The sequence below is a fragment of the Camelus bactrianus genome, chromosome 9, assembly GCF_048773025.1.
Source record: "Camelus bactrianus isolate YW-2024 breed Bactrian camel chromosome 9, ASM4877302v1, whole genome shotgun sequence".
Taxonomy (NCBI): Eukaryota; Metazoa; Chordata; class Mammalia; order Artiodactyla; family Camelidae; genus Camelus; species Camelus bactrianus.
The window spans coordinates 55,660,667-55,680,826 of NC_133547.1; the positions used below are offsets into that span (position 1 = coordinate 55,660,667).

The 20,160-nt window shown below is 37.4% G+C and overlaps 1 protein-coding gene across 1 annotated transcript in view; it reads right to left on the reverse strand.

The window, feature by feature from the left end:
* CNTNAP4 (contactin associated protein family member 4) overlaps window positions 1-19,527 on the reverse strand; it is a 222,398-nt gene extending 202,871 nt beyond the window's left edge. Inside the window, exon 1 of the mRNA XM_010967398.3 lies at window positions 19,321-19,527. Coding sequence (XP_010965700.2) covers window positions 19,321-19,405 — 85 coding nt within the window. The 5' untranslated portion in view covers window positions 19,406-19,527. The remainder of the gene's footprint in view (window positions 1-19,320) is intronic.
* Window positions 19,528-20,160: the final 633 nt, after the last annotated feature.

The window sequence follows — 20,160 nt, forward strand, 5'->3', positions numbered from 1 at the left end:
CAGTAACTTTTTGTATACTTCTACTCTCACTTCTCTGGATTAGAAAGAATGAAGTATAGTGTTTACTTTGTTTTCTTGTATATAAGTTATCATTTTCCTGTTAGTTCCTACAAAATGCTATTGAGTTGACGAAGTATTAGTGACCTGTTCACACCATCACCACTCCAATATAAAAGACATCCTCTCCTTGACCCATCATTCAGGTACTTCCCTGACATATGTCACAGCATCTAACCTACTGCAAAATGACTTACAGGTAGCAACTGAGGCATTAATAGGATGACCTGATGCAAGCCAACGTACCAGTGATATTTTAACTGGAGCCCTCTAGAGAAAAATGCTAATAACAATAATAGTTACCAGTATTGCATGCTACGTCTTGGTCACGTTAAATCCTTACAACAACCTTGTGAGGAAGATATTATCTCCGTTTTCTAGATGGGGAATTGAAGGTCAGAGAATTTAAATTTCTTGCTGAAGACTTCGGGCTTTTTTTTCCTCTTCAACATCTTTACTTTTAATGACTATATTATGCTACCAGCACAACTCTCCTACTTTATTGCCTGAATTTTTAAAGGGTTATTTGAGCAAGTACATTGAGTACATTATCCTAAGTGGACCTGATGTGGGCTAGGCAAAGTTCTCTATATAACAGACAACAATGGAACATATTCTCTGTTGTGAGCCTTCTTTAAATGCATCTTTGATATTACAGATATCGCCTTCAAAATGCTGGCTAATTTAATTTTTTGAAGATAAAACACTGTAAAAAAAGAAAAGAAAAGAAAAGAAAAGAAATAATAATCTCTACCAGGTTCTAGATAACACTGAGTCACAATCAGGAAAGATGAATCCGTACAGTACGAATTTCACTTGAACATCATTTCTGCCCTACCCACTCCTCCCCAATCCATAATCAATGTTAAAAGCCCACCATGCACACTCCTTTGCTTGATAAGAGAGCTGAGGGTCTGCATCTCAGAAGATATCCTCACTGATGGGAGTGTGGTCCTGGAGACGGTTTACAAGCCAGTTGGCCAATATCCCTGCATACAACTGGGCCCTTGAAGAGCAAATGGCTACAGCCACCTATTACTTCCACAATGTGGTCACTCCACTTACTGGTTTTCTGCCTTAATTTCAGATTCTAATGAATGTCTCCACTTGGTTCAACCCTAGAACTGAGGCTCTGGCTCGTTCCCAGCACTGCCTCTCAGCCTACATGTGAATGGGGTAACCTAAATTATCTAAGCACCGTCCATAAAACCTGGAGCACCCATTCTAAATTCATTTTCAACTCTACTCACCCCCATCCCAGCAACCCTTCATATGAATGCTCCAGGACTATAACATTTTGATGATTATGTTTTGGTTAAACTCGACTATTACATTTTGATTAAACTAGCAGTTCTATTCAGGTTCACTGCTCTGTGCTACTGCTGAGGCTGTCAGCTGAGAATGGCCTCTACACAAAGAGCCATCATCTGACCTCCCTGGGCTCAAGTGTCCTCCTTGTCCTCCTGGTACCACATCTAAGACTCTTGCATAGTAATTAAAATAATATATTGAAACTCTTTGTTCACACGTTTCTTGTCCCTGTCTAAATTCTCAGCCTGACAGTTTAGTTGAAAGGCTCCATCTTTCTGACTGTGACAGTAAAACGAAAGGCAAGGGGTGGATGCAGAGACACTGAAGAAGGAAGACCCAGTAATTTGTGACCACTTGAATAGATGGCTGAAGGTAGCAGAGAAATCCAAGTGTCTTGTAGGGTCTCTGACCATGGGTTGTCAGGAAAAAATAACACATTTGATACAAAGAAGAGGGGGCAGAAGAGCCAGACATGATCTCTGGCTTCTAGGTTAGTATCTGATTTATCAGATCTTGTGGTATGAGTAATATTTTTCAAAGAAATATTTAAAACATTTTTACATGTTGCAAATGCCAAATAAAATCAGAAAGAGCGAGTTATTTGGAATCTTTGGATGAAGGGATCTGAAAACAGTATGTTGGATGATCACATACAACCATTAGCAGAGTGGAAACCTATCTACCTATCTATCTATCTGTCTATCTATCAATCATAACTTTCTGGGCTTCTTTTTGTTTAGTAAATGTTGACTAATTTAAGTGACAACAATCCATTATTTCATAGTCTGAGAATATATATTTAAATTAACTTGGAAGAAGTTTAAGTGATAGACTGGAATCAAGATTCTGTAAAATCACTGACTCATTCCTCAGCACTAAGGATTTAATTTCCATTGTAAAATAACTCATAATACGCACATATGGAGCTCATAATATGCACATATGGAAGTCCCTTTTATTTTTTAAAGCTGCAACATAATAAATTAAATATATTACTGTGGTTGAGTAAAAAATAAATATAAATAATCATCTTTTATTGCAATTCATTCAATACCTCAAGTTCTTTGCAATGTAGAGCACTAATATGGGTAGGGCGCATTCCTACCTAATAGAATTTTGAATACATGTTTGCTGGTTTTAAGCAAAATTCAAATTAAATAGTAATGGGTTACAAATGCTTAAATGTAAGTGGCCAAGAGAGTTAGCTAAATGATTATCATCAATTAAAACAGCTTGTTAAAGACCAGTTGCTGATTTTGTTGTTCTTGAAATTCTGATGTTCAAAATACTAAAATACTTTTTAAAATAGAGCTTTTCTTCTTATTTTTCATAAATCCTCTGAGTTTACTTCTAAGTTAGTGAAGGTTATTTCTTTACTGCTTTGTTGAGTAAAAATCTTCAGGGTTTTTCTTCATAGCTAGGTATGTCCAGGAGTATATTTTAAAAATGTAACAGTTGCCACTGGAGAGCAACTGTAAGCCTCAAATGTTTCCTGCCACAGATTTTTAAATCTCACAAGACTGTATAACCTTGCAAAACACACTGGAGAATTAAAGCTCTCTGGAGGGGCAATTACCTTGGCTCTTCTCAATGCCTGGGGTATCAAAGATGGTCAGTAATTCAACAGCATTCACATATGGCTTCTGAATCCTTAATATAGCAAAAGAAATGGACTTGATGAGGCATTTCCAAAAATGGTACAATTAGTACCACTGCAGTGAACTGTACCATTTCTCTCTATTCCATGTAGAGAGCAGAGTCTATACTCTTTATATACCCGTTTTCTAGCACGTGCTTCAACATGGAAGGCACTTAACTAAACGTTTCTTTAATTAAATTAAACATAACTTAAAGTGCATGTTGTAAAATTTTAATCGAACTTTGCTTTTCCAATTTATCTATGCCCTCTTTTTACACATCAAGTGATAGAAACTTCAACCCATACTTTATTTGTCCTGAAGCATTTAAACAACTCAACTACAAAATCAACCCAACTACAGGAATTCAACCTTTTGTCATAAGGAGAGAGTATTGAATCTCTACTTTCTAAGCCATCTGGGTGGGGTGGGTAGACATTTGAGTGGGAGACAGGAAAACATCATAGTTATCAGTGATGAGGAAGAAGAATGTTCTATGAAAACTTCCATTCAGAATCTACTCTTGTTCTTTCCAAAAATAAGAGATGTCATTAAAATGCAACAACATGTGATGCCAAAAAGTACTCTGAGCCTTATTTCAAAAAGATTTTACTCAATATATCACCATGGCACAGAACTTCATAAAATATCGCATCATACATATTACACACAATCTCAAAAAAATTCAAACATGATCCTTTGTAGAGAGGGTGGGGAAGAGAATAAAAAAAAAAAAGAAACGATAGAAATGAATTAAAATTCCTTATTCAGAAGGAAAGCAGCTACATACAAAAAGCACGTTACACTTTTTGGCATATAAATATAGTTATAATAAAACAAAAGTAAAGCCACCAACTGGAATTGACCATTCCTTGCCCTCATATTTCTCTAGGTTCAATCAGTCCTGGTGTTCTGTCAGTCTTACATGTTTACATGGAGCAAGTCTGTTGTCAGTGTCACTGTCTTGGTTATTCTGGGGCTCTTATTACTTCTTACAGGAATTAAATCACCAGCTAAATATCTGATTCTGTTTCCAAGATAGACTCCATTCCCTTCCCCTCATCATTCCATCCTTAACTTTACAAAATGCAAATCTAATCAGTGTCCCCCACACGTGTGCACGTAACACTTCTAACATTAAGATGACCCTCTAGGGAATAATTAGGTCTTTGCTTTACATATAAGACTCATAACCTGGGATGCTTTGTGATTATTTCTTTAGCTTTATCTGCTGCCACTCCTCACTTTTGGCCAGTCCTTCTGGATTACTCGTGGTGCATTCAAATGCTCCAAACTCTGAGGCTCATTCTAACTGAAATACGCTTCCCTCGACTTACCTTTCCTGGCTCTTCTATTTGTCCAAGAAAGAGCTTTCTTCCTTTGATGCTCTGATGCTCTGCCTATAATCAGCCCAAATGCCTTGTATTTCTCTCTCTCATCATGCCCATCACACTGCTGTGCTTTTCTGCAGAACTAGAAAGTGGTGATGCTGAGCTTTGAGCTCAGTGTGGGCTGATTAAGAGTTAGCCAAGACAGCAACTGAGCACACTGTCTGTAGTAAAACTGGCCACCCTGTAAGCACCCTGAACAATACTGTACATTTCCTTGTAAGAAAATCAAAATCTTAGCCATAAAACATGATCTCAAAAGCTTCAAGTATCTAGGAGTCAAAACTTCCATTCTCCACTGTTAGCAAGAAGTTACTGACTCTGACCATTATAACATTTCAAAACCACCGATGCTGAAGTACCACGAGTAGGTAGCAGAGGCTTACTAAATGCAGAGGCTTACTAAATATCTGTTGAGTGAATAAATGAATAAAATGAGCAAAGTAATGTGAAACCCCAAGAAGCCTCAAATTACAAGGGTAAGGAAGACTTTAATAGACCCAACCCAGTGAAAAGTAATTGCTTGTCTGAAGCTAAATATGTCTAGGCAATGCAAACATTATTTCACTAAGAATTTTCATAATATTCTTAGCTACTCTTTCTTTCTTTCTTAAATTTAAGTCTCTAAATCATCAGTGCCAACTGAAAAACAACCAGAGCCCCAAAGAATGCAATTACAGGGTTCATTTAACATGGAACATATCCACCCAGTGTAATTCATGGGGATAAATTCCCAGACCACCAACTCACAGTCAATGAAAAATACAATAACTCATCTTACAACTCTAGTAATATTACTGGTCATATATTGATTTTTAAAGGAAATGAGAGGAAACACATTGGTTACCAAATAAATAAGAATGGAATTACATCAGGAATCTAGATTGTAGCGTGTACCATAGTTTTTCTTTCATTTGAGTTACTTTAAGGCATGTCTTTCTGTCTTCCCCATATGGTTTTCGGGCCTCTGAATGGCAGGGATTTATGATTTTTACCCCACTACTCTGACTAGAACAAGAAACTCACATGTAGCTGTTTTAAAGGCTGAACAGATGGACAGATAATTTCCTTACCTAGTCCACTCACCCTCCAAAATCTGGGAACTCTAGAGTAACTCTGATTTGTTTTTCTGTGCATCACACTGGAAGCTCACTTAAAAAATAAGAAAATAAGCAGAATCCCTGAAATGGCAACCGGTAGACAGATAAGGACTAACTCTGTTTACATCTTTGCACTTAGAAGGATGTATGGCTTAAGAGATGCTTGCTGAACATAAAGAATAAAAGCTGATCATAACTTTCAGTTCAAATCACTCTGCTAAAAATGCTAAACATTCAGTTCTGGGCATCAATTGTATATTTTAATTTGAAAAAATATGGCTCATTCTAGAAGATGCAATAAATTTCAATTCTCAGATGGTATTTCAACCTGGTATTTTGCCTAGCAGATGAAATTTGTAATTAAATACATTTATTTTCAACAATAGCCAATTAGTTCCAAGCAAAGAGCCACAGAACTATGAAGAAATACTTCGTGAAAGAGTGCTTAAGTGCAGAGTCACAGAAGTTCACCCCAAAAGTGGACTGTACAAACTAAGAATAAATTCATTTAGAGCCGATTAATTAATGTCCAATGAAATCATTTTCCCTTAATATTTTTTACCCATGTGATTGGGAAGCTAGAGAACTAGAAAACATTCAATATTGGTATGTCAAGAACTAGAAAGCTCATCAATATTGTTATATCAAAGATAATATAAAATCTATCTCATTGCTTTGTTCAACAGAGCAAATTTTTAAAGGGGCAGTGTACTGCTTGTGCAGAGTAAGGAGGAAATTGTAAAGAGCCTCAGGCATAGATATAAAGAGAGCTGGACTAGATGAATAGGGGTCAACAGTCAGAGAAAGAGTGAGACACAAAGTGCCCTGAATGTCTGATATTTTTCTTTTTCAGAAGGAAACTGGGATTAATGAACACCATTCAAACACACATCAGATATTTCACAGAATCATCTACTCTCCGGGAGACTGGCTCAACATTTAGCTATGTGGAAACAGTTCTTACTGAAAATTGTAAAATCTCAATGAAATTGTAAATCTGAAGCTTTTCTTTCTGAATACAATCTTCATTAAACATAGGTTGCTTTTCCTGACTAAGGAGAGAATAAAAGTATTGAGGAAGACAAGTCTGTTTTCTTGAGATGTTGAAATTTTTCTCAAAAAGATGGAAGAAATTATATATATTTTTTAAGGCAGATGAAACTCGATGACGCCAGAGGGAAATCAAAATCAGTACCAAGGGAGGAGTTGATATGGCAGTTACGAGGTTCTTCCCATAAATACTGACTCATACCTTCTGGAGAAGACACTAGGCTCATGGTTACAACTGAAAACCTGCCTTTGCAACAGCCCATCAGAGGCCACGGGCACCGAACTCCTGAGAGGGACACACGGAGGGATGATTGGTGGTGCTGCTGAGGGCTGCAGAGACGAGACGGTTATGTGTATAACTGACAAGACCAATTGATGAGTGAGCAGGTTTCCTGGAGGGTGACAGATGTGCTTCTGCGATCTGTCAAATGTGGCAATCTCTACCCACCACCTCTGATTTATGTTTGAACAAATGATACTGCTGGAAGAGACACAGAACCATCTTCAAGTGTTATAAATTCTTGAGCAGGAAAGGGAAGGGTGTAAGACAGCTATTGCTTTGAATTTCTCCTTCCAAAATAAATTTAGATTTTCACTAAAATGAGACAAAGACATTGAACACTTCGTGACACTGCCATTTGTAAATGGCTTAAGATACTGTGATCTTAGAGAATTACAGAAATCTTAAGATAGCTGTACACTACTAGAAGCAGACACTGACAGACTAAGAAAATTTAAAAATAAATCAGTGAACAACCAATTGGTTCAAAATAGAGGAATGTTTAAATAAGAACGCATCCACATGATAAGTTACTAAGTGCCATTTAAAAAGATAAATACAAAGATTATTTAGCCACAAGAGGAATGCACTGGAGAGGATGGGAAAATATGCATAAGAGAAAAGACGGGTGTGAACAGATGCTGTGTTAAGATTGAGTGAAACAATGTATGGCAAACATCTGTCCCAGTTCCCAATGCTAGGAGGGCATTCTACAAATTTTAAATCAGACAAATTTTAAATTGAATTTAAAGTAGTTATTATAATGATGATTGCTCGTTTGTTTTACTTGTGTTTTGTTTGTTTTTTAGCTAGACATAGAAGGCATCACAGGAAAAAAGGGGAGAATATGTGTGCTCTGAGTTTAGAGCTTAGAATTGGAAAAGTGCCAGAGAAAACAAATTGTAAAATCAACTTTTGGGGAGGGGACGTGAGAAACACGGAGAGCGAATCACAACACATTGGGAGCTTGGTACCATTAAGGAGAAAATAATTTGGAGGGGGATAAAACAGTATTTGTGGTAATAGCTGTGTGAGTGCAGGTGATAAATAGAGAGGTAACTTTAATAGAGGACAGTAGAGTATTGTCTCATCTGTGTCTAAGACTTGCTGGAAGGATTATTTAGAACAGAATCATGCACTCAAAGGGAATGACTTGCTTCCAAGATATAAAACTAGTGTGACATGATGGGAAGGCATTTTTTTGGTATCCTTACAATGCAGCCCTCTGTGGGACATCAGAAACTCCACAGCAGAAGCAGTTGGAGAGTACCAGGAGCAGGTAAGAGGAAAGAGAGGTGGGGCGGGGAGGGGCAGCACCCCTTGGCAACCAAGCAGTGGGAGCTGGGGGACGAGCACACTGCGTGTGATCCCAGCAACCCACTGAGGGTGGTTCTACCTGAAGACGACTTCACTCACCTGATAGGTTTGAATAGGTCAAAGCAATATATCTGCTGTTGAACTTTCAAAAATTCTCCCAAATACCAAGGGCAGTTGAGACAGGGAGAGCACTTACTATGGACTGAATTATGTCCTCCCTGAATATTCATACAGGGAATCCTCAACCCGCCATGTGACTGTATTTGGAGACAGGGCCTTTAAAAAGGAGAAAAATAAAATTAAATGAGATCATAAGGATGCAGCCCTAATGGGATAGGACTGGTGGCCTTATGAGAAGAGGAAGAGACACCAGAACGCTCTCTCTGACATATCACACACACAGAGGAGAGGCCCTGTGAGGACAGAGAGAAGGTGGCCATCTACAAGTCAGAAAGTGAGGCCTCACCAGAGATCAATCCACCTGGCACCTGAATCTCTTATTTCCAGCCTCTAAAACTTTGAGAAAGTAAACTTCTGTTGTTTAAGTCACCCAGTCGGTGGTCTTTTGCTATGGCAGCTCAAGCAGACTAATACATTGCCCAAAGGGAGCATATCTCTGAATGTGGGGAGGGAGAGGGGTTTTACAGAGGAAAGAAGCAAAGCGGCAGCATGCTTGGTCAGGCAGTGTTGCAATCTTGCAGAAAGGAGTTGGTTTCTCTTTGAGATTTGAGCTGTTCCAGCCCCTTAGAATCCGTTCTTGAAACTGTTGTCTCAAAGGAATTTAGACAGAATGGATAGGTCCTTGGGTACCAAGGAGCATGGGTACAGGAGTGTCAGCACAATTCAGAGAAGAAAATTTTACACTTACATATACACTGATATATATAAATATATTATAATTGCAACATGAAATAGATGAGCATGGAAAGAATGTATGTAGTATCATTAATCTCTGAAACATTCTCTAGAGAAGATGCCAGCAGTGCTCTGTTTTTCTGAGTTAGCAGAACTGAGCCTTCTGTGAACATTTCCCTCTTTCATTTTCCTGGATGTGAGGATGATCTGCTTGTGGCATCTGTCATCTTTGCGATTGCCAGGGTTGATTTGGCTGATAGGACTGGCGAGGCAGCTGTCCCCTTCCTTCCTCACTACTTCCTGTGACTCATGCAATATTTTTAAATACTACACATATTATCGTATTTTTAGGTAAGTCTGCCATAAGGCATTGATATATTTAATCAAATTTTCAGGTTTTTATCATAAAAGAAAGCAAGTCTTGCCTCAGAGCTGTATTTCACTGTTAGGTGTATTCAAAATTAAGTTCAAACTTATTAGCATAGAAAACAAGTATCTTCCTCTTCTGTGCTTGCTGATCTTTCCACTTTTATCTGTTGTATCTGCTCTCTCTCCCTCACAATCCTGCCCTCCAAGTGCTCTCTAGCCTCAGTCACAGGGTCTTTACATCTGCTGTTCCCTTTGCCTGATTGCCCTCAGTCACTTCCCTCTAAATGCCCCTGGAAAACTTCTACTGAAAGCAATTCTCACTCCTTCCTCCGTGGAACTCTCTCCATTCTCTGAGCAGAAGTTCAGTAGGACCTTGAGTGTTCACCTGTTCCTGACCGTAGAGTATCAAACCTGATTTTTTAGAAAATGTATGTCTATCTGTCTCTGCTTCCTTTTTTATTTATAGCAAATGTAACTTGATAGGCCATGATATCAGATGACTTTTGGATTGAAGACATTCAGTGGACAAAAAATACATGAGTATAAAGTTGGAACAGCACCTTCCCCCTTCCAGCCATCCCCGTGCCTCTCCATCTCTGTAGCACCTCCTAGCTCGCTGCTTTCTATTTGGAAAATTGTCCTACAAAGTTCTTTCTGTATGTCAGGAAGAGATTTTCAACTCCTTCATCTATTTTGCACTTCAATTTCTTTATTTTACATTTCCTCATTTGAAGACTTTTCTCCTTGATGGAGGGTAAAAGAAAAATAAAATCAGTTTTCTCTTTTTTTTTCTGTTTATCATTAACTTTATAAAGAGTGTGCTTGTAGCTTCTTTGCTCTTCTTTTGCCTATAAACATTTGCAAAACTTTTTCATTGTCTTTAGTAATTCTGACCATTCATGAGTCCTGAATTTTTATTTTCCTCTTTTAATTGCATGCATGTTTTTTTTAAATTATCTTCCTGTAAAATGTCATCATCTTTTAAGATTCCTCAAATGTATATTTGGATATATAGATATAGATATAGAGAGAAACATTCCATAAGCAAGCACATATCAAAGCTTTCAAGAAGTGACTATGATCATTTAGAAGGCCATGCCAGCAAATGACTCAGTTTCATACATCGAGCACAGCATATTATTGCGATCATAATTTTATTCTTAGTACCTAAAATTCTACATCATATTTTTAGTGGCTTCCTTTTCCCCTTTCTCTAGTAGACATTTGACTATGAAGTATTTTATCATATTCCGTTTTGTGATTAGATGCTATAGGATGCTATGAGTTTAAAAAACCAGAAGTTATCTTCAGTGTTTGCTCTTTGCTTTCTTAAATGTATCCTAGTTCTCTCTCCAAATTTCCTCTTTTGTGTGTTTTAGGAAGGGCTACACATCTTATGGTACTTAAGAGGTTGTGTTATGACATTTTACAGGTGCCTGACGTTTTCTTAACAGGATCATCATACAGGCTCCACGTAAAGTACAACAGTTCAAATAAGCACAGAAATCATACCCACAATGGAACAAAAGAGCCTCACTGAGCAGCTTTATAACCTTGCACAGAATTCCCTCCCCACCACTTTAGATAGAATTGCTTTTATTTTAGCAATGTTCTTTTAATTAAGTCCTAAACATCTAAAACATGGCAAATGTAAATATTATAAATCCTTAATTATGAGGATCGCTGAGCACTCAGGCAGCTTTCTGCCTTGGACATAGAGTCTTTTTGCTTAAAATCAGCCAAAATTGAGAGATAAAAGTGAGTGGCATGAAAGACGCACAACTGTTTAGAATGCCCTTCTCTTGGTACCAGCATCACTTTATTGCATTGTCTTAGAGAGTTAAATTATATTTCAATTTACCTAGTGGCTTTTAAGTGTCAAAATTTCTCCTGTTGTTTTCTGCCTTCGTCTGCCATAGAGACTAGCACCCTAGGACTGACTAGAAGCTGAGCTAAGTGTGGGGAATCCTGAGGTCTTCATGGCATATCCCAGAAAATAAAGCACTTTGGGCACAAAAAGGCAACACTGTCCCTCTGTTTGGGATGAGTTTAAACTGGATCCAAAAAGACCTCTCACTATTTTTTAATCCCACATGCTATTTTAAAACTATACTGGAGACTATTCTGGTACGGTAGCAATTAAAAATCTTATTATATATCTGAACAATATTTAATTAAAAATGTGCCACCTAGGGCAATGTTTTCCACTTCTCTACCAACGTGGCCTGTATTCCAATTCCCACCCACAATATCTTCCAACATATGTATGCACATACACACACACACACACACACACACACACACACACAATGACAATTTCACTTCAGCAGTTCATTTCCCTTACAGACCACTTTCTATTTAGTTCCTTCTGTTTGGTTATCTGCTGATGAACATAATCTTAAAAGACAAACACATATCAGTATCTTTGAAAACTAAAAACAAGCCCTGAAGATCTACACACATATTCAATCTTTTAGAACAGAGCTATTAGTCCAGAGAGAAATTGAACTTTCTCAACTTTTCTGAAAAAATCTCTCTTTTGGGTCTGATATGCAAATATAATTGGTTTCTATTAAGAGGAAAATGTGGCACTCTCAGCCGTGGGCCACAGGGTTCAAACGTCTATTCATTGTCATCCAGGCATCTACCACTCCAAGGCATGCAAGCAACTTCTAGGAGGACTGTGTCCTTCAAAGGATTTAAAAAATATGTCTCTATAGGTTATAACTTCAGAGCAAGTCTAAGTAAATGAAATGACAGGTTGTAGTTTCTTAAAACTATACAATAAAAGTAATTTAGGAAGGCAGGTGAATTCATATATTCACATGCTGTTTCTAAACTAATGTCAACCTGTGACCTCACTAATAAGTACCATAATTGCCAGTGGGGGAAAAATGGTTACAGAAACAAATGTGTCTTTTACATTTTAGAAGCACATAACATCTTAGAGCACTGCCAAGTAATGAGAGGTACTTAATAAAAAAGGTAATTAGAGGTATAGGCCAACTGATACATACTACACTATTTTTTTCCTTTGTGATTTAAAAACCTTAGAGGTAAATTTCATCACTGCTTTATTAAATACTTATGGTATAAAAAATTTTATAGTTACTAATTTTAAACTACTTAAAATGTCAAATGTTTTCAGGCTTCACTCACTTTTCCAATTATTACATTGGAATGACTCATTAACTGTAACATAAACAGGCTCATTTTTACCTCCTGTTATGCTATTTCTCCAGTTTTATTACCAGAGTACCACTTTTCTGTGAACCATGACGAAAATTCACTGGGAGAAAAAAAATGAAGTACATACTCTTTCTCTTCTAAATACCAGTTTTCCTCAGGAGAACTAAAGTAATAATAATTTGTAATGTATTAGTTCTAGAAGACATATAAATAAATATAAACACATACAGACATACAAACATGCCCAATTGAAGCCCACATGATCGCCTTAGAACTCACTGAAGAAATTTAAATGTTGAAATCTCAGACATCAAAGTTTCCCCCAAAAAGTAACTAAGAAGATAATCCAACGGTCAATGACATCTTTGTTATTTAGAATTGCATTTAGTGTAACATAGTGGTATGGGTAAAGTATCCATTATTTCTCAAGAAATTTTAAACTTATAAAAAAAAACTCAAAGCCTTCAAATTACAATATTAATCTTGTGGGTAAATTATTTATTTATGTATACTCAATTAATTGAGGCTTTTTGATGAGTTCATTCTTCCTTTAAGGACTTGCAATGATATCCATAAGGTCTTCTAAAGTGCCATCATTTTTGTCTGCATTTAGTTTGGGGCATTTATCTCTCTTTCTAAGATTTTTTCTTTTTAAAGGGACCAAAATCAATCTGACTTTAGCATACGACATCACAATTCAAGATATGTTTTTAAAGATCTGTTGTTAAAGAGTATTTCTAAAAGTTCCCAACTGAAATACCCATTAAAACAATGCTCCATATATTCTATGAGAATTCACCCCACCACCAACAATAACACAGCTCAGTTCACTCTATGATTGTGGTTAATCCATGAAACATCCTCTGTTTTGAACACATATTTTATGTTAGGTCCATCCTTCCTTATCATGCTAGTTAACTTGAAAAACCACAATAATTCTAGATAAATACTAACAAGTTATTGAGGCCAAGACTTCTGAATCGATAAAAATGTAAAAAAAAAATTAAGCTAAGCAATAACTGAAACACCAGGCCACTGAAAAAATCAAAGTCTGTACTGTTTAATGTTTCACCAGAAACATTCACCTACCGATCTGAATACGCATACCTGGGACTTATGTAACAATGCTGGATAAATTCTTATTATTCTCCCTACTGTTTTCTGAGGCTAGGTCACTCTGTAAACTTCCAGTCACAAAGGAGGAAAGGAAAAGATTTTTTTATAGGATGGAGAAGGATTTCTTAAATAACCTGACTAATTGGTCATGTGATTCATAAGTTGACAATATTAAGGCCTCAATATTGATTTATCTAAGGTCAAGGGGACTCAGATTCTAAATATAGTATCAAATTGTGAAAAATAGGTATCTGTAAAGCAAGATTGATATTCTGTTGTAAAAAACCTCAGAACCATGTAATTCGAGTGTCATGATCCTTTATCATCTATTTATTGTGGAAGAGTCATGGGCCCCATCACCATTCTTGTTGACACCCAGCGTAAGTCACATTAAGTAAGCTCTACGAGAGTGTCCTAGGTTGTCTTTGATATGGAAACTGGTCTTTTTATAAGACAGAAATCTTTATTAGAGCTGAACCATCATAAACAGTATTATGAAAAATAAATTATTCCAACATATGACCATTTATTTGGGGGGAAAAAATGGCACAATGAAATTCCAATCAAAAGAATTTTTAAAATATTATATCCCATCATATTTTTTAACTTAAACTTTTTAAAAACACTGTCATAAACAATGTAACGTAAATAAAATGAGGCCAATCATCAGCTCTTAGAAATGAAAATTAAATACAATTTCGAATGGACAAGGCATTTACGAATTAATTATCTTGGCATGAGTAGGTGAAAGGCACCTGCTTAATTATTATGAATTCTCAGTGGGCAGTGCTTAAATGAAAATCTATTTTTCAATTTATTCTAGAAAGTTTGCCAATTTCAGAATTTTAAGGAAGCTACTACTGTAAAAGCCATAGGGACAAGAACACTCTTCCAAGTTAAGACGATTTCCTCATACAATCAGTGATTTCAAATGCAAGTTCCTGATTAGTATGGAGTGGAATATTTTACACTCATGAAAGTATAAAATAACAACAGAATTTTCTTTCAAAATATCTAAGACGTAATTACTTACACCCTTTATTGAACTTCTGATAATAATGCGGTTACTTGAGATTGAAAGTGCCTCTTTAGCAACCAAAACTGCTGAAACTTTACAAATAGTTATAAATAATTCATACCCATGGAAATAACAAGATTTCTGAAGGATAAAGTCTTTAGGAAGACACACACAAAGAAGATACTAACAAAGGCTTCTTCTGTTACAGTTCCTGGCAGTAGAGCATACCTTCACCACTGCAATTCTTCAAGAATGTATTTTGTGTGCTAAATAAGTAAGACTAAATTTTATCACAGCACTACACAATTTATACACTATCCATGTCTCATATTATATTGTATATTATTTAAATGAAGGTCAATGAACTTTTTTATAAAGAGCTCAGTAGTAAAGAATATTATATAGGTCCTTATATAATAAAAGGGAAATCAATTTTAAGTAATTTTACTGATTAAGTTAAAAATATAATAATAATGGGATATAAATGTTTGCCATACAGGTTTACTAATGAGAAGGAAGAACAGCTGAGATTGAATTTCATAGAACTGTGCCACAAAGAATTCTTTGTTTATTTTTTTTCAAACATTTAAAAATGTAAAAACCATTCTTAACTCACAGGCTACACAAAAAAGTCAGTGGGCCAGATTTGGCACATGGCACATAGCACAACCTCTGAACTAAATATTAAATTATCTTACAATTGACATTATAGAATTCTATTAATTTGTTTTCACTGAAGAGCTAAATTAATTCAATCTTGATATAGAGATTCACTCCCATAAAGGAATTATTTATGATACAAATTCTGAAATTAATTTTAGAGGACATTAGAGTAAGCACTAGGCACCACGCGAAAGTCATGTGTTCAATCCTCGGGTTGGCTATGAACCGTGTTATCCCCATAGCTGGAGGCTGTCCTTATGAACTGATTTGGGGCACACAATCAGGAGTGGGGAGGATGCACCTGACTGACGAAAACAAATCAGTATCACTGTCAGGAAAGTGAGTCAAAGTTCAGGCTCACATTTACATCCAAAACCCAGCTACTTATATAATGCATCATATAATTGTATTTTATCAGTACTTAACTGTTTTATCCAGTTATTTTTTGAGATGGGAAGGTATCTGGGGGAGGAGGAGGAAAAGAAGGGGGGTTCTAGAAAGAAGTCCAAGGCTGAGTTTTCATAATTTGAGAATCTGTCCAGTGGCATGTAGGTGGCATTCCAGAGCCCACAAGACTGATCATCTACCCAAGTAATTACCTTCACCTAATGTTAATTTTAACATATTCTTTAGTGCTTCTTTCAGGGTAGATATCAGATATAACCTTTACTTGAAGAAAGAAAGCAGCAAGAAATTAACTTCTAAATTACATCATTTATAGGCTACTTGTGGAGCAATAAATATTCTCAGTATACCTGAAGCCAGAGAGCATCCATCACATGATGTGCAAGAATCAAAATAAAAGCAACACTCTTACTTGCCTCACTGCTTACACCTGTTCTTTTCTAGTGAGTCAGCCCCTCCCCCAACAATGTCTTAACGTTCAGAAGGAAACTGTGGGCTCATAAGAGTGACTGTAAAATAAAGAGATGACTCCCCTCTCAGTGCATGCGTTTTAGTGGCAAGTGAAGAAACCAACGATAGCCTGTGCAACTCATTAAAGAGCAAGCCCTGCCACAAGGCTCTCTCTCTAAACTTTCATGGAAGGAAACCCTTCAATCTAACAACAAACTCACCTTGACCAGAACAAAGAGGAAAGATCTGGGACTGATTCAATGATTTTGAAATGTCAAGTAGGGTGCTGGCAGGCAAAGAATGCGGTCCATTCAACATATATCATCTTTAGACAGCAGAGGAGTAAGCAGAGCCACCAAAAATGCGATGAGCACATGGGTCTAGTGGTTTACACATGTTTATACAGGTATACACATATACTCACACACACATGAACATATACTCATGAGCATGTATATGTGTGTGTGTGTTTGCACAGAATCCTTCTAATGTAAAGTTACCTTGTTGATTCATTAGGTCAACTGACACTCAAATTAAAGTGTACTGAATCCGTGAGCTATCCCTGGTTTGCAGGGTCCTGCCCCAAAGACACTTTCACACTGGCAGCCTCGGACAGCCGTGGCATATCAGTGGATAGCAGATTAGCTCCTGGTGAATCAGCTGTAAATAAAGGCGAAATATTTTTGTATTCACCTGAGAGACTGGCCTTTAACTTTATTTTTATTCTGTTCTCCCTGACTTCAATACTGGTGTTCAAGACTGATTCATGTTTTAATATAAAGTCTTGTCCAAAAGAATTACTGGAGTTATTGCAACACTATAAAAGTGCTGAGGCTGGTTGATGTGTCCATACAATGAATTCCAAACTTGCTGGTAAACATATAGGTTTGTTCCCCCTAAAAAAGATACAACATAGGAAGTACCATGACTCGGTACTAGGTAGAAGTTTCTTCCTTCCCCACCTCCAAAATACGTACTAAATATTGAAGAGTGCAATAAAGATGAGGAAATGATTTTTTTTTCTTTTATATCCACTTCTGTAAATCGCACTGTCAATGCGGTAGGAACAAGAAATTACTAAATGCAACTTTAATTATCTAAAGTCATTTAATTGCATGTTTGACACTTAAGAACAGTCAACCCTTAAAATATATGGTAAACATGAATTCCAACTTTAATATTTAAATGTTCCTAATAATTTTGAATGTTATAGGTTCTTTAATTTTACTGAATGTTCAAAAGAGCATTAAACTACCTCCTGAAGACTAAAACCAAGGCTAAAAGAATACAGAAACAAGATTGAAACTTCAGGTGTCAGGAGAGGCCCAGCCAGAGCTAAGCACCTACGAATATTCTGTTCTCCTCAGATCTTCTTAGCAGCTCATCTTTCCTTTAAAAAAGATACATTACAAGGGAAGCTATTTAATTTTGATCTGCCTGTTATAGGACTTCAAGAAAACAGACAAATGTAAACACCCAGCAGCCCAATCAATCACATTAATAGATTTCAAGCCCAAGCACAGGCAGCATGCTGGAAAGACAAGACTGCCTCTAGGCCAGACTTAAGCTCTGCTTTTAAGGGAAGGATGCTTCAAATGATGTGCTTTACATTGTAAGAGTGACCTCTAGTGCCTTTCTTTTTTGTGAAACTTCGGTAGTTGGAGGATGAATTACTTATGCCTTTTCTACATAACTTTCTGTGTGTGTGTGTGTGTGTGTGTGTGTTGTTATTGTTTGTTGTAATGTTTGTCAAATGCTACCATTTACAGCATTCCAAGACTTTGAGTAGGTAAAAATATGCACATTTTATTGACTCCTGGGATTCTTACACCCCACCCCAAGTTAAAACAGAAGCTGAATCAGCGCAGCATCCGAGTGAAGTTGTCTTCTTTCAGAGTGATAGATACACATTAAGTGAGCTAATACGGAATGGAACAAGGCACAGTGGCCTAGCAGTGCTCATGAGTATTTGACTTGCCCCAGGAAGGTCATTTATAATATTCTTCCCACATCAGAGCCCTTCAGTGCACACCAGGGACGTGACATAGCAAATGCCTGGCTACTGTCTTATTTGTGTCCCCCAAACATACAACTGGATGAACAGCAGTGACATAAATTCCTGAATAGGCCTCAGAGCCCTTTCTTGAAAAGCAGATGAGCTTTTCCTTTAAAATCCAAGAAAGAGAGAAAAAGTTGTATTTGCTGAGCTCATGGATCCAAGGAGGGGGGAATTCTCCCATTTAGAGATTTGAAGCCAAAGGTAACTTTTAAAAAACTTTCTCTTACCTCTAAGGAGAAGTGGATGAAGGGGTTCTGCCAAATTATTTTGGATGATACTCAAATTAGAAATAAGGTCTTAGTAAATCTTCCCTGAGTTCATTAACTCAGAATCATAATATTCAATCACAAATTTATAAAGTTAAAAATTCAACCCCCAAAGAATAATACTTTTGAAAAATCACCTTAATGTTTTTTCTTTAAGCAAAACATAGGAATCAAGTCCCTTCTTTCAGGAGTGCTCAAGCCTCATTCTTGTAGCAGTGAGGGCACAATTCCTAATACTGAGGTTCACCTCCACCAATTCTGCTCCTGAATTCTGCAGTACATTTCAGTTATTATCCTGGCATCATTTTAAAAATGCAGCTGGCCACCAGTCTGCCAAATTGCAAACTTCAGAAATCTAAGCTAATGCAGCATAATGTAAAGTCTGCCAGTTGTTTTCCTGTTAGACATAATTCCAATAAAATTCAGTAATCCTAAAGCACGGAAGAAGCAAAGACATTCACAGGCTAGTCCCTGGTTAAGATGCAAATTTAATATTTTACTAGAACTTGAGTTTTCTCAATGAAGATACAAAGACCAGAGGATAAGATGCTGCTCACAGACAAAAAGAGAAATGACACTTTGCAAATTGTGACCAAACCGGGAGGAATGGCATGTGGAAACCCAGCTACATTTGCAAGATTTTTAAGTGATGCTTCACTTATAGCAATACACTTGCAGTAATTCCAACTGCAAATAAATAATAATAATAATAATAATAATAATAAAAAATAGAATTAAAGTTTTGCAGAGAGGCCCCCTGCAAGTTTTAAATCATTTGCTGTATACTTACAGGAATTTCCAGCTAAAACCTTGTTCCAGTTTGGAGTAGATAACAGAAGTAGCGTCTTGAGGACAGCTCTGGTGATAGACCCCATGTTCACATTTATTGGGCTCCCGCAAAGGATCTTGAGTGGCTCTCCGAGCGCTCCAGTCCTGCTCTCAGTCCCTCTCCCAGCTCTGTCTGGGTCTTCAGCACCTCTGGGTCTCTCAGTCTCTCTCTCTCTCCTTCCCTCCCTTCTCTCTTCCTCCCTTTCTCTCTCTCTCTCCCTCCCTCTCTCTCTCCCTCCCAATCTCTCTCTCTCTCTCTCTCAGTCTCTCTCCCTCTCCCTCTCTCACACACACAAACACACACACCACAGCCCTGACTGCTCACTGAAAAGCGCCCAGCATCTTTTCTAACAAGCATCCACACAGCCGAAGCCACGCCCACTCCTCGCAGCCGTGGTCCCAGAAATTGGCAGCAGCATCCCTCCTCCAAATTCACAGCAGCCCTCAGAGCTCCACCGCGCGCAGCGCTGCTGATGAAAGCTGGACCTGGAGGCGAGGCCTGCTGCTCCCGGGCCTCCTCGGGGCTCCCTCCCCTCTCCTCTATTCTTCAATAATCCTTAACCCTTTGCTCCCCTCTGGAGACGTCGGTGGGCAAAGGGCGGGGTGGTGAAGCCTCCTGAATCTCTGGAGGTCTTGCCTTCAGCAGAGCCAGGCAACATACTGAGCTAATTCCTGATGATCCGGGAGTGTATCCAGGTAAAACTGCGTTATGTTTCAAAACAAAGGCATAAAATGAGACAGAAATAACCAAGCAGCATTGGTAAATTGTAGCTAAAACTGTCCTTGGGGAAAATACTTGCTG